The 13,629-nt window shown below is 42.2% G+C and overlaps 2 protein-coding genes across 2 annotated transcripts; both read right to left on the reverse strand.

The window, feature by feature from the left end:
• Positions 1–6,907: 6,907 nt before the first annotated feature.
• On the reverse strand, positions 6,908–7,732 carry LOC120288441 (UPF0481 protein At3g47200-like). The gene is made up of 2 exons (XM_039302423.1): positions 7,496–7,732; positions 6,908–7,378 (listed from the first exon to the last, which is right to left on the reverse strand). The coding sequence occupies exons 1-2, from the start codon at positions 7,730–7,732 to the stop codon at positions 6,908–6,910; spliced, it is 708 nt and encodes a 235-aa protein (XP_039158357.1).
• Positions 7,733–11,041: 3,309 nt separating this feature from the next.
• LOC104420385 (UPF0481 protein At3g47200) lies at positions 11,042–12,667 on the reverse strand. The gene is made up of 2 exons (XM_039302424.1): positions 11,302–12,667; positions 11,042–11,196 (listed from the first exon to the last, which is right to left on the reverse strand). Exons 1-2 carry the CDS (start codon positions 12,665–12,667, stop codon positions 11,042–11,044), a joined length of 1,521 nt encoding a protein of 506 aa, XP_039158358.1.
• Positions 12,668–13,629: the final 962 nt, after the last annotated feature.

A 13,629-nucleotide genomic window follows, 5' to 3' on the forward strand; every position in this document is an offset into this window, starting at 1 on the left:
AATGATTGCTAATCATTGTTGAACGGAAGAAAAAGAGAGGGAGAGGGGCCGGAGTGAGCGAGGAGTACCGAGAGAGAGAGAGAGAGACATCGCGTGAGAGAGCGGGAGACCGAGCAAGCATGCAAGAGAGGAAGGGAAGAAGAAGACCTGTTGCCACCATGAGTGCGCCTAGCTACCGCCGTCGAGCCCGCCCTGCCCCGCCGTTGTGTTTGCTGTGATTTTCTTTGGATTTGAGGTAAGTAGAGTCCTTTGATCTACACTTTGCTTGCTGTGATTGTGTGTATTGTATGGTGAATTTCGGAGGTGGCGGAGGTGAGAATTTTCGAAATTATGGGAGTAGTACCTTAGTCTAGTAATCTGTTTTCTAGAAAAACAGACCGACCTTTGGTGATTTCGTGAGCTGCATGCAATGTTCTAGTTGGAATATCACTTTGACTTCTTGATGAAAGTTGTAGAGGACTTCTTGGAGAGTAACATATTAAAATTTGAAAGGAAACGAACAATTATTTGTTGGTGAAACCATTTTTCTACAAAGATACTAGATCTGGAAACTGTTATGTTGATCTATTGTGATTCTGTGAATTTTGTGCAAGTATCCAGTCCGAATTTGATCTCGTGTCATTGATAAGAGTTGTAGGTGTCACCTTGAGGAGTAACATACTAAAATTTGAGAATAAATGGACAAGTATTGGTGGGGGAAAATGATTTTTTTGGAAGAGGATGAATCTGGACAGTGAACCGAGAGTTAGGGAGAGTTATAAACATTATATATTTTAATACAGAAGGAATTAGACTTCGATTTCTTCATGGGACTTTTATCTCTAGGTCTCATCTATAACATTTTAAAATCTCAGAATTTTCAGAATTCATTTAAGGGCTTAATCGAAATTATTTTCGAAACTGTACAAAAGTGGTGTTGGAAATTCTGTTGCTGTGATGTATGGACCTTTGTGATTGATGTGAAACTTTCTTGACATGATGTTCTTCATGAAATCTCTTTCTCTAGGTCTTGTTTAAATTATGTTAAATTTTCAGAAATTATTGATATTGTTTACTAATTTTTCAAGAATTTTTACTAAAGAGGTGCATTCTGTTTTATCCGAAAATTGTTCTATTTTCAAAAACCAATGAATTGCTTTATGAAATGTGATATCGTGGGTGTTATTTGTACTGCATATATCGTGACATTTGGCATATCGTATGACATCAAAAGGCTGATTTAAACCTCTGACATTGTTGCATCAAATGTTAAATTGAAAATGAGATATATATGAGAATATGCATTGTGATGATGATGATACCGTCGGAGGTGTGAGCTGATGATGCCCCGGGAGTGTCGGGATGCCCGGAGTGTGTGTGCCGGATGCTCGGAGGTGTGTGCCAAATGTCCTCGAGAGTTTCGAGATGCCAGAGGTGTGTGCCGGATGCCCGGAGGTGTGTGCCGGAGGTTCCTCGCAATGCCAGGATTGGGTGTGAGCGATATATGAGGAATGCAAACAATGGTCCCTGGAAGAAAGAAAAAAAATGAGATCCTTTTGGGAAAGTTAAAAATGGAAATTGAATCATGCGCATGTGTGTGTGCATATGGCATGGGATGTAATTGCCTATGAAATTGAGTTGACATTATATGGCATTGAGAATACTATCATGATGGTATTGAATGGATCTGATGGGGATAGATACATGATGGTATGGATGATATGAATCATGCGCATGTATGTGTATATGGCATGGATCTAATGAGGTCGAGTGCTCGGAGCACCCCTACGTTGGTGTTCATGGTTTGGTGTTTATCTGCGTCCGTGTTTTGGTTATGTATGATGTGGGCCTACCTGATGGCCCCGTAGTCTAGGAGTTCCTTTCCATCCATGTTCGTCAAGATGGGAGGATGATGGGGATGCTGCAGCCGCCACCGGCCGATGCACCGGGCTGGGTGTGATAGGAGCGTGTGACTGGTGGAAGTTGACACTTTTTGGATGGCCGACACTAGGATGATGGATTGATGTACATGTCTGATGTAGAGTCGGGTTCTTTTGGGTTATAGCTGAGCTTAGTTAAAGCCTTGGCCTTTTGTTGTACCGACTCGTGATGTCCATCAAAGTATGTAAATAAAAGTGGTTCGGCATTAGCTTCTACATATATATGAAAAGTGTAGTTGGTGTGCATTGCATTGTATTATTTGGTTGTGTACGGGTTAGGGAGATGTCGAGTATGCTTCCGTTATATGAACTGCGCTGGGACCGATTGAGATAATACGAACCCCCAAGATTTATGGACCCACTACAATTCAAATGGTATTAGAGTGACATGTCATTAGGACAAGTGATAGGTGAGCGAGCTGTGGCGACCCTAGCAGATCGGGGGCCGTGTCGAGGGGTACCACATGATGAGAGGCGTTCGGTTGATGCTAAGTTGGAGAAGCTTGCTGAAGGAGAATCAGGTGCTAATTGTCCATGAAAGCTTGTTTTATTTGCAGCAGATGGCATTGGTTGCGTAGGCATTTATTTGTATGCTACTGGGAAAATCGCTGCCAGCAAGAACTTGACAACAGATCACCACCCTGGCAAAGCTATTTTTCTGGACTTGGCGATAATGCAAGGCCGAGATGTACCAAGCAAGAACTTGACAACAGTTACTATTCTGTGCTGGATGCGCCACTATCTTTCTTTTCTGCAAGTTATTTTTCTTTTCAGACAGAACCAGCAGATTCCTGGTTAGATCTGGTGCTGGAGAAGGTCCGCTTGTTGCTTTTGGTGGATCAGATGGTGTCGTCATAATACTTTCGATGATAACACGGCAGGCGGTCCTAAAGGATCAGTTTCTTATCTAATGACCTTCATGGCTTCTTCTGGTGAGGAGGCTTTGATATGAGGAAAAAAAAATGCAAGTGAAGGCAAAAGTTGGGTCTTTCATGGATGTTTTGGAGGATTACTTGAGAATGTACTGAGGTATTGCTTTATGCTTATTGGCTTATATGCTAAGGTATGTGATATCTTTATCTCCATGTTTAGCACGTAAACTGCTACACCATTTGTCATTGAGGGTTTCATACTTGCTCTTAGTCTTTAGTCATCTTTTGGCACATGTGTTCAATTCCATGTGTGGGATAATGATAGAATTGAAGAGATGCGATATGCCTTTATTTAAGACTTCCATAACAAAGAAAATGATACTTATGCCACGTAAGACATGCAGAAGAGGCAAGGAAGCCGTGGGTATCATGTCACATGTGTAAGGAGTTCAGGTATGGTCGAAACACTGTGGCCAAGTTCTGTGTTTGATCACACGCTGATGGTGTTTGCCATTTACTAATACTTTTGTCACATCTCTAGTGCTAGTTGGTTTAGTTTTCTCATTTGTCTAAAAGATTTGCGTGAAGCTTACTATGTTCCATGGTCATGGTGGCACAGTCGGAAGAGGAGGTGGTCCCACCCATCTTGCCATATCGTCTCAGCCACCAGACACTATTCACGGGTCACCTCGTGTTACCATTCAGGACCAAGTTATTGAGCAATCATTTGAAGAGGAGCATTAACGTTTTACCACTGCTGCCCTAGAGCATGGGATGCACCCACCAAATGCACCGAAACCTGAATGGCGCGTGCTGATGGATGAGATGGCCGTTGTGGCTACAGACGACTACCGCTCAGTTGTTTTCAGAGAGCCTCGTTTTGTCGAGTACTTTCGCCTTGCCACCCCAGAGATGGAATACGGTCGTATGAACATTGGGAGCCGTCCAGCAAAGCAAAAGCCTAGCGGAGGCATTGAGTCACTTCATGCAATCCCTTGGATTTTTGCATGGACTCAAACAAGGTTTCACCTTCCAGTGTGGCTTGGTTTTGGGGCTCCGTTCAAGCATGTTATTGAGAAGGACATTTGGAATCTGCATATGCTGCAGGAGATGCACAACGAGTGGCCTTTCTTTAGAGTCGCCATTGACTTGGTTGAAATGGTGTTTGCCAAAAGGTGATCCGGAGATATCGAATGGGTTTTCGGGTGTCCCGTATTTGGTTCTAATGTGTTCTATTTGCTGTCCTTGCTCCTCATAGATTTGATTATAAGGAATAGCATAAATGAGCCAAGAGATTAGAATTGCAGTGGTTTTCTTTTTTGATGTATGTATTTCGTTGAGCATGAAATTTTGATGATGCATAATTTTGATTGGATGCCTCTTGGAATATTCTTGGAGTGGGGGTATGTCCGAAGGGGACTTCGGAAATAATATGATTGGAATCATTGAGACTAAGAAGTATCTAACTTTCATGTTCAAAATGGAAGATTTAGGAGAAGCAGATACTATCTTAAGTATTAAAATTAAAAAATAGTGGGGGTTATTCTTTGAGCTAAAGTGATCACATGGAGAAGATGTTGTATAGATAAAAACATCTCGTTTTCAAATATATGAGTACTCCATTTGATTCCTGGTGGTTTAATGTGAGTGCTATTGGTCTTTAATGTATGCGATGCATTATACTAAATTGATATTACTTTTTATATATGCAAGTTGAGTAGATATACTAGTAATCCAAATTTAGAACATTGAAAGGCTATTATTAGAATTTTTTGATTATTTTAAGAGAACTTAAAATTTGTGATTGTTCTATAATAATTATTCGGTTGTATTACAAAGATACATCGATACTAGTTGGATTACAAGTATGAGAAATGAAACTTCTAGATGGATTTTCATATTATGTGAATGTGTTGTTTCTTGGGCGAGCAAAAAACAAATGTGCATAATTCACTCGACTATGAAATTTAAATCGTTGCTTTAGCAAAATTTGGGAAAGAGGCTAAATCGACTATGAATTTGTTATTGAATATCAAATTATGGCATAGTCCTATGCCTCCTATTTCTATCCACTATGATAGTCAGGCTACTTTAGCAAGAGCTTATAGTAGCACCTATAATTGTAAGTTTAGACATATTAGTCTAAGACATGAATATGTAAGACAATTGATTAAAGATGGTACCATAACAATTGTCTACGTGAGGTCAAGTAATAATCTAGTTGATCCCTTGATAAAGGCTTTACTAAAAGACATGGTAATAATGACCTCATAAGAAACGGCATTGAAATCCTTTAATTAAAATTACCAATAATGGTAACCCGACATTTTTCTAGAACATCATTAGTTACAAGGTTTAATGGGTAAGAACAACTTATTGAATGTGATTGTTTGATACTGACGTAGCCCTGATATGAGAAGTCAGTATCATCTATTACATTTTGTAGGTTGAATTGAATTCTTAATGAAGTATAATACAAACTTGTAATGTGTTAATAGTAACAGAAACACATTGTAAATACTTTACCTATATGAGCTTAGAAGTGGTGCTGCTTCTTACGAAAGTTAGGGTTGCTTTCTAGAGAGTTCATGAAACAGGATCAAGCACAAGGCCATAATAGTGCGAAGTAATATAGAACTTCTCGCTAAAACAAGAGATTAGTGTACATGCGGTATGTCCGATTCTTTTATATAAAAATATAAGTTTAAAGCCGAGCTACTTGTCACTTTGATAAAACTTTGAGATACTTGCACTAAGTAAAGGTTTAACTCGAATGAGACTTTTATGTATGTATATTAATCTCATGGAAATTTTGGTTGTATATCTCTAATGTTTTATTTTTTTGTTTTTGTTTTACAAACAAAAGTGGGGATTATTGGTAGTTTGTTTATAAAACAAATTAAGAGCTGCCTTGTCCCACATCGAAAAGATGTGAGTGCTCACGTGGATGAGATTTGGTACTAACCGACAATCATTAATTTTATTTATTGAAAATTCAGATTTATTTCTATGAAAATTAACTATAAAGTCTTGTTGAAACAATGCGACTATTCACGAAAAAATTACGGTTATTTATTATTTATTATTTATTTAATTTCAATTTTTTTATGTTTTTTTCGACGTGTTGTTCACAAAAGGTTGCCTTTGTTCCTTTTGCAACCTTTTGAAGAGTTGCTTCTATTCGAAAGACAAAGATAAGTATGTTTGTTTTGAGATCAAACTAACTTCTTATTCCATTTTTTCGTTTTCTTCGAAAGAAATCTACAGCCATTATTTACAATTGTTTTTCATAAGAGACCCTGGTGAAATACTAGAATTCTATCTAATATTCTCATTTGAAACTTTGTTGTATACCGGAGGAAATTTGCCGGTGACCATCAGCAACTTTGTGGGGCAAATAAATCCTTAAAGAAAGTGATATCACGACTCAAAATTTGACTTGATTACTCTGAATATCCAACTTCATTGTTCTACCCAATTCGAAGCCATATTTTCCCAACAATAACTATGTTCCTATGCTTTTGATTTTAATTATGATTCATTATTTTTTTTGTGACGAAAGGTGTAGAGCATACCATCAACTCTGCCGAGGAGATGACACCGACAGACAAAAAAAAAATAATTGAATTGACAAATTTTATCTGTTGGACTACAACGGTTTAAGGTAGACTATCTACCTTAAAATGTTCCCACACAATCAAGGCACGATCCGAGATTAGATCTCAAGCGGTTGTGGCACTACACAAAATCATTCCAAACTCCGAAAGCACAATATAAGATTTATTAATTGCGGGAGGGGGAAATTATAGTCCTTTATCCAGGGTTGACCTGAGGATTGGGAGTGGCCAAAAATATAAAAATGAGAATAAAAGAAAAAACAAAGAAATTACACCACATAATTTGATTAATCCAGTTCGACATTTACATATTAGATAATTATCATGAGAAATCAAGACTGCGGCCTGTAATAGACATAGACTGCTTAGAAGGACTGTATACAAGTTAGCAAAAGTAAAACAAAAGCAGCAATTAAAGAAATGGTTGACCAGGGACTGTCGAAGTACTTGTTCTTGAGAACAGCTACCCAGGCATTCCACTTGCGGGTGAGCAAGGCTCTCAAGACACTCCACAAGAACACGAGACTGAACCTTGTCCCAGCATAGCATGACTCCGAAGTGGGACCATAGAATTTAAGTTAAAAATTCCAAAGTAGTATGCCCTCAGTTCAATAGATATGTCCCAGAGATAACTGTCTTTTTGGTTGAGGGCCACCTCCTGGCAAAGCCGGCAGAAGAGGTTAGCCACCTTGGCATCGCTCTCAAGGCAGTGCTCAATGATCCCACAGTCGAGGTTGCGGAGGTACCGGACATCCTCGGGGGAGTTGATCAAGTTGTGCATGAAGATTACATATGAGGTGATGTAGTTGCCACAATCGAAGTGAGACTCCTCGAAAGCAATCAAGTTGAGGAAGAGCGACCTCGTCCCTTTGTGGATCTTAAGGGGCGGGATCCTGAGGATCCCGTTCTTGAACCGGATGTCACCCCAACTGCTACTGTCATCTCTCAACCTGATCTCAATCCCGGCTTCCTGGAGCTCAGTCAAGCAGAAGATGTGCTATTGCCGGCTCTGCGACCATTGCTTAGTATTGGACCGCTTTGATCCCAGGTGCAGGAGGCTCCACCGGAGCACTTCGAGGCAATGGACCTTGCCATGGTCGCATAATGGGTCGAACTTCAATCTTTCGCTGTTGTCCTTCAATATTTCGCAGTCGTCCTTGCCAAAGAGGCTGAGCATCAGCATCAAAGCATCACAGAACCTCGGAGGGTCGAAGAACTGGACCGCCAACTTGGCCACGCGCCCCATCTGTTTGGGGTCTCCAAGCTGGAGACCAAGCAGCCAGTCAAGTATGAAGAGCGGGATCTGATTCTCAAGCATGATCATGTCCCACTGGATCTAGAGTATCGATCCCCGCATTGAGAAGAAAAGGTCATTGGGAGGGTAACCGAGTTTCTCAAACCCCTCGGTGAATCCTTGGAGCAGCTCAATCACAAAGCAACCATCAAGAACCAACATCTCAACGAACTTGTCGTGGCTCATGGATATCCTTTCCTCATAACAGGTGCAAGCTCTCCGCTCAACCTTCTTCACCGAGTCTAGATAGAGGCCTATCCCCTGACTGGAGCGCTCGAGGATGCGGTGGAGGCAGCACCACTCGTGCAGCTCCATATGGCGGAGGTGATCGTCACTGTGGTGGTACGGCCCAAGGGAGACGATCTGGGGGACCCAAGCCTTGTCCTTCCATGCTTGAGATGGAGTGGGATCTGGTAAATGGAGAGATTTGCCCGTGAGCCTGGCTTGTTGTCTTGGCAGCGTCGCGTGAGCTTCTCTTCAATGGAGAGCTTCTCATTGATGGAGATGACCCACTCGGACTTGGGAGGCCTCGGCTCATAGTCAGGGGTGATCTCGCCCCCATAGGATGATTTCTTGGGGAGTCGAGATTCCACAATTTCTCAGAGCTTGAGAGTGAGCAAATACCAACCCAAGAGGAGCTCCTCGTTGTAAACAGCAGCCATTTCTTGTGAAGAATTGGTATGTGTTTCTCTAAGTTTGCCTTAAAGGGGTTTACAGCCTTTCAATTGATGCTTTCTAAGCTCGTTCTGTGAGTTGCTACTTTAATGGCTAAAGGGTTTTGTACGCATTTCTCCCCCAAAATGAGCTTTATAGTATTGTAGGCCTTAGGAAGTCAGGTTGATTTCATCATCGTACTGATAATGTGAAAGCTTCACTAATAACTAGGGGTGAGTGTGGTTTCCGGGTAGAAAACCGGTCCCCCTTTTCTGGGAACCAGAACCGGAACCAACACTGGGAATCGAAACCAGAACCGGAACTGGTCCGGTTAGGGCTCAAAAAAAGCCCCAAATCAGAAATTGACTTTCACTTTCAGATTCACAGTTCTCTCTTCACCCGTTCTCCGCCTCTGCTCGACGCCACCGTCGATCGCCCTCGACGCCACCACCGCTGACCTCTGGCTTGCCGACCTCCACTTGATGCCACCACCGCCGACCTCTGGCTCGCTAATCTGCTCGAGGCCACCTTCGGTTGCCTTCGACGACACTGTCGCTAACCTCTAGCTTGCCACTTGCCCTCGACGCCACCGCCACTCGCCCTCGACGCCACCGCCACTTGCCCTTGACACCACCACTCGCTGACCTTTGCTCGACGCCACCGCCTTTCACCCTCGATGCCACTACTAACCTCTGCTTGGCGAGCCACCGCTGACCTCTGCTCAACGCCACCACTGACCTCTTCTTGTGAGTGTTCTCTCTCTGTCTTTCCTTCCAATTCAGCTAGTCGAATGCCCTTAGTCTTTCCTCCCTTGGCTAGGGCAGCACTCGTGCTCATTATAACACGGCCTTGCGGCAGGTGTTTGTGTGTATGCGGTTTCATTCTGGTTCTTGCATTGGGTCCATTCAGCAAGTCGAATGCTATTGTGTAAGATGATCACTCGCGATGGTTCTGCTTTCTTAGAGTCCATGCATTTAAAGTTCGCGAGATGAAATCGGAAAGATGAATTGCTTGCTGAATGCTACTTATTGAGCTCGTCAAAGTTAAGATCGCTCATTTTAGGTGTGAAGAACTCTAATTCCTCTTGTCCGAAGAATTTTTCATTTAAGCTCCTGCAGTAGCTATGTTAGTGAGGTGCAATGGATGTTCGGATTGGCCAGAATCTCTCATCTTAGAGTATATTGAATGCCTGCTGTGTTCAATTGAATAAAGTTAATCGTTTCTCTTGGCGGTTATGCGAAATTGGTTTTGTAAATAAGGAATTATACGATACATACTGAACTTGCAATTTTCAACATCACCTATAGATTTTAGTGAGACAGCTTTGCAATCTTTCTAGTTCAATCATATATCCAAGTGGATAGATTTGCTCCATCTAGATGGGCTGAACCAGGAGTGCTTCCTGTCTTCGATGAAAAATACAAAGGATGAAACTTCCTTGTTTGATATGGAGCATTCACTTCCTGAAGTTGGAGGTAGGTTAGATGTAATTGGGGCTGAGTTTGATGATGAAAGCATTGAAGATGGTGAAGTTGAGAGTGACTCAAGTTCTTACAGTGTTCTGTCTAGCAAGAACTAGCAGATGTTGTTGAAGCATTGATTGGGGTGTATTATGTTGAAGGTGGGAAGAATGCTGCCAATCACTTCATGAAATGGGTAGGAATACGGGTTGAGTTTGATAATGACAAGAAAGAATGTGCAATCAAGCCATCAAATGTCCAGAGAGCATCCTCAGGAGTGTCAATTTTGATGCTTTAGAATCTGCCCTTAATTTGAAGTTTAAAGACAGAGGCCTCTTGATAGAAGGTATTACTCATGCTTCACGACCATCTTCTGAAGTCTCTTGCTACCAGCACTTAGAGTTTGTTGGTGATGCAGTTCTGGATCATCTTATTACAAAACATTTGTTCTTCACTTATACTGATCTTCCACCTGGCTGCTTGATTGATTTACGAGCTGCTGCTGTAAAAAATGAGAACTTTGCACGTGTCGGTGTTGTGGTTAAATACAAGCTCCATTTACACCTTCGGCATGGGTCCAGTGCCTTGGAGAAGCAGGTTTTTCATTTCTTTCTTTCTTGCTCGTGACATTGTATCATCATTAAATTTCATTTTGAGGGAAAATTATCGGTTGAGGCGATACATTTCATTTTCAGATAAATCCAATTTCACCATTATTGCACTAATGTCGTCAGTTGTTACTTGTTATAAACATTTGGGTCCTTTGCACATGTGATAACTATGTTCCTATGCTTTTGATTTTAATTATGATTCATTACTTTTTTGTGACGAAAGGTGTAGAGCAGCATACCATCAACTCTGCCGAGGAGATGACACCGACAGACAAAAAAAAAAAATAATTGAATTGACAAATTTTATCCGTTGGGCTACAACAGTTTAAGGTAGACTATCTACCTTAAAAAGTTCCCCCACAATGAAGGCACGATCCGAGATTAGATCTCAAGCGGTAGTGGCACTGCACAAAATCAGTCCAAACTCCGAAAGCACAATCTAAGATTTATTAATTGCGGGAGGGGGAAATTATAGTCCTTTATCCAGGCTTGACCTGAGGATTGAAGTGGCCAAAAATATAAAAATAAGAATAAAAGAAAAAACAAAGAAATTGCACCACATAATTTGATTAATCCAGTTCGATATTTACATATCAGATAATTATCACGAGAAATCAAGACCGCGGCCTGTAGTAGGCATAGACTGCATAGAAGGACTGTATACAAGTAAGCACAAGTAAAAGAAAAGCAGCAATTAAAGAAATGGTTGACCAGGGACTGTCGAAGTACTTGTTCTTGAGAACGGCTACCCAGGCATTCCACTTGCGGGTGAGCGAGGCTCTCAAGACACTCCGCAAGAACATGAGAACGAGCCTTGTCCCAGCATAGCATGACTCCGAAAAGAGATCAAGGGAATTTAAGTTAAAAATTCCAAAGTAGTATGCCCTTAGTTCAATAGATATGTCCCAGAGATAACTGTCTTCATGGTCGAAGGCCACCTCCTGGCAAAGCCGGCGGAAGAGGTCAACCACCTCGGCGTCGCTCCCAAGGCAGTGCTCGATGATCCCACGGTCAAGGTTGCGGAGGTATCGGACATCCTCGGGGGAGTTGATCAAGTTGTGCATGAAGATTACATATGAGGTGATGTAGTTGCTGCAATCGAAGTGAGACTGCTCGAAAGCTATCAAGTTGAGGAAGAGTGACCTCGTCCCTTCGTGGATCTTAAGGGGCGGGATCCTGAGGATCCCGTTCTTGAACTGGATGTCACCCCAAGTACTGCTGTCATCTCTCAACCTGATCTCGATCCCGGCTTCCCGGAGCTCAGTCAAGCAGAAGATTTGCTGTTGCCGGCTTTGCGACCATTGCTTGGTATAGGACCGCTTCGGTCCCAGGTGCAGGAGGCTCCACCGGAGCACTTCGAGGCAATGGACCTTGCCATGGTCGCATAATGGGTCGAACTTCAATCTTCCGTTGTTGTCCTTCAATATTTCGCAGTCATCCTTGCTGAAGAGGCCTAGCATCAGCATCAAAGTGTCACAGAACCTCGGAGGGTCGAAGAACTGGATCGCCAACTTGGCCACGCGCCCCTTCTGTTTGGGGTCCCCAAGCTGGAAACCGAGCAGCCGGTCAAGTATGAAGAGTGGGATTTGATTCTCAAGCATGATCATGTCCCGTTGGATCTGGAGTATTGATCCCCGCATTGAGAAGACAGGGTCATTGGGAGGGTAGCCGAGTTTCTCAAACCCCTCGGTGAATCCCTGGAGCAGCTCGATCACAAAGCAACCATCAAGAACCAACATCTCAACGAACTTGTCGCGGCTCATGGATATCCTTTCCTCATAACAGGCGGAAGCTCTCTGCTCGACCTTCTTCACCGAATCTAGATAGAGGCCTATCCCCTGACCGGAGCGCTCGAGGATGCGGTGGAGACAGCGCCACTTGTGCCGCTCCATATGGCGGAGGTGCTCGTCACCGTGGTGGTATGGCCCAAGGGAGACGATCTGGGGGACCCAGGCCTTGTCCTCCCCATGCTTGAGATGGCATGGGATTCGGTAAATGGAGAGATTTGCCCACGAGCCTGGCACGTTGTCTTGGCGACCTCGCGTGAGCTTCTCTTCGATGGAGAGCTTCTCATCGATGGAGATGACCCACTCGGACTTGGGAGGCCTCGGCTCATAGTCAGGGACGATCTTGCCCCCATAGGATGATTTCTTGGTAAGTCGAGATTCCACAGTTTCTCGAAGCTTGAGAGTGAGCAAATACCAACCAAAGAGGAGCTCCTTGTTGTAAACAGCAGCCATTCCTTGTGAAGAATTGGTCTGTGTTTCTCTGCGTTTGCCTTAAATGGGTTTACCGCCTTTCAATTGATGCTTTCCAAGCTCGTTCTGTGACTTGCTACTTTAATGGCTAAAGGGTTTTGGACGCACTTCTCCCCCAAAACGAGCTTTATAGTATTGTAGGCCTTAAGAAGTCAGGTTGATTTGGTCATCGCATTGATAATGTGAAAGCATGACTAATAACACGCTCCACCTTACCCATACATGGTACAATCGGACACCTCATGCGAACGGTCGGGTTTTATTTTTGCCCCGCTTAGCCTTTTAGTTAGATTTAATAATTTAATTATTAATGGGAGAAATAGGTTAGTCACATATAGCAGCATTTTGCGTGCAGGAATCTAATCTCTTCGGATCCTTTCTCTTTCACAAAAAATGTGTACGTACACATCTCGGTGCCAATTGTTGGAACTTTATCACAATGAATGGACAATTTGCTGCAGTCACGTGGCATCGTTTACACCGTGGGCAAGTCAATTGCGTCTTTTGAAGCAAAGAATAATTATTCATGTAAACTAAATAAGACTTCTTATTTTTCATGAATTATTTTGTAAAAATTCCATCAATGGGTAAATGTATTGATTAATAACTTTATCTCATCTCTAACGTTTTTTAATTTTAAATATTGAATCTTTTTTATCTCATAAATGACCTAACAAAGATATCGAGATATTTTTCTCTTTCCATTCATAGGTGTGTAATTGCTTCAGATACGCTAAAAAGTTTGTTATATTAACTAATGATTCAAATATTTTGTGCAAATACAATTTTGTGAAATCTTTTAGATGTTAACTTTTTAGTGTGTGCACGCTTTTGCTAGTAATAATAGTAACAAAAGATATCATCTCTTAATTGTCCTTGAATCTCAAACAAAATTTTCAGGAAATAGTTTCTCCATGTGGTGGTTCACGTAAGCTTGGTAACCC

This window comes from Eucalyptus grandis, chromosome 9 (assembly GCF_016545825.1).
Source record: "Eucalyptus grandis isolate ANBG69807.140 chromosome 9, ASM1654582v1, whole genome shotgun sequence".
Lineage (NCBI taxonomy): Eukaryota > Viridiplantae > Streptophyta > Magnoliopsida > Myrtales > Myrtaceae > Eucalyptus > Eucalyptus grandis.

What these genes read in the sequence shown, in the direction of transcription:
- LOC120288441 (XM_039302423.1), bottom strand. Translation starts at nt 7,732, where the DNA reads ATGATCATGCTTGAGAATCAGATCCCGCTCTTCATACTTGACTGGCTG. An exon ending in CATTATGCGACCATGGCAAG is followed by an intron (nt 7,379 to 7,495) that starts GTCCATTGCCTC and finishes ACTGAGCTCCAG; the next exon opens with GAAGCCGGGATTGAGATCAG.
- LOC104420385 (XM_039302424.1), bottom strand. Translation starts at nt 12,667, where the DNA reads ATGGCTGCTGTTTACAACAAGGAGCTCCTCTTTGGTTGGTATTTGCTC. An exon ending in TGAACTAAGGGCATACTACT is followed by an intron (nt 11,197 to 11,301) that starts TTGGAATTTTTA and finishes GAGCCTCGCTCA; the next exon opens with CCCGCAAGTGGAATGCCTGG.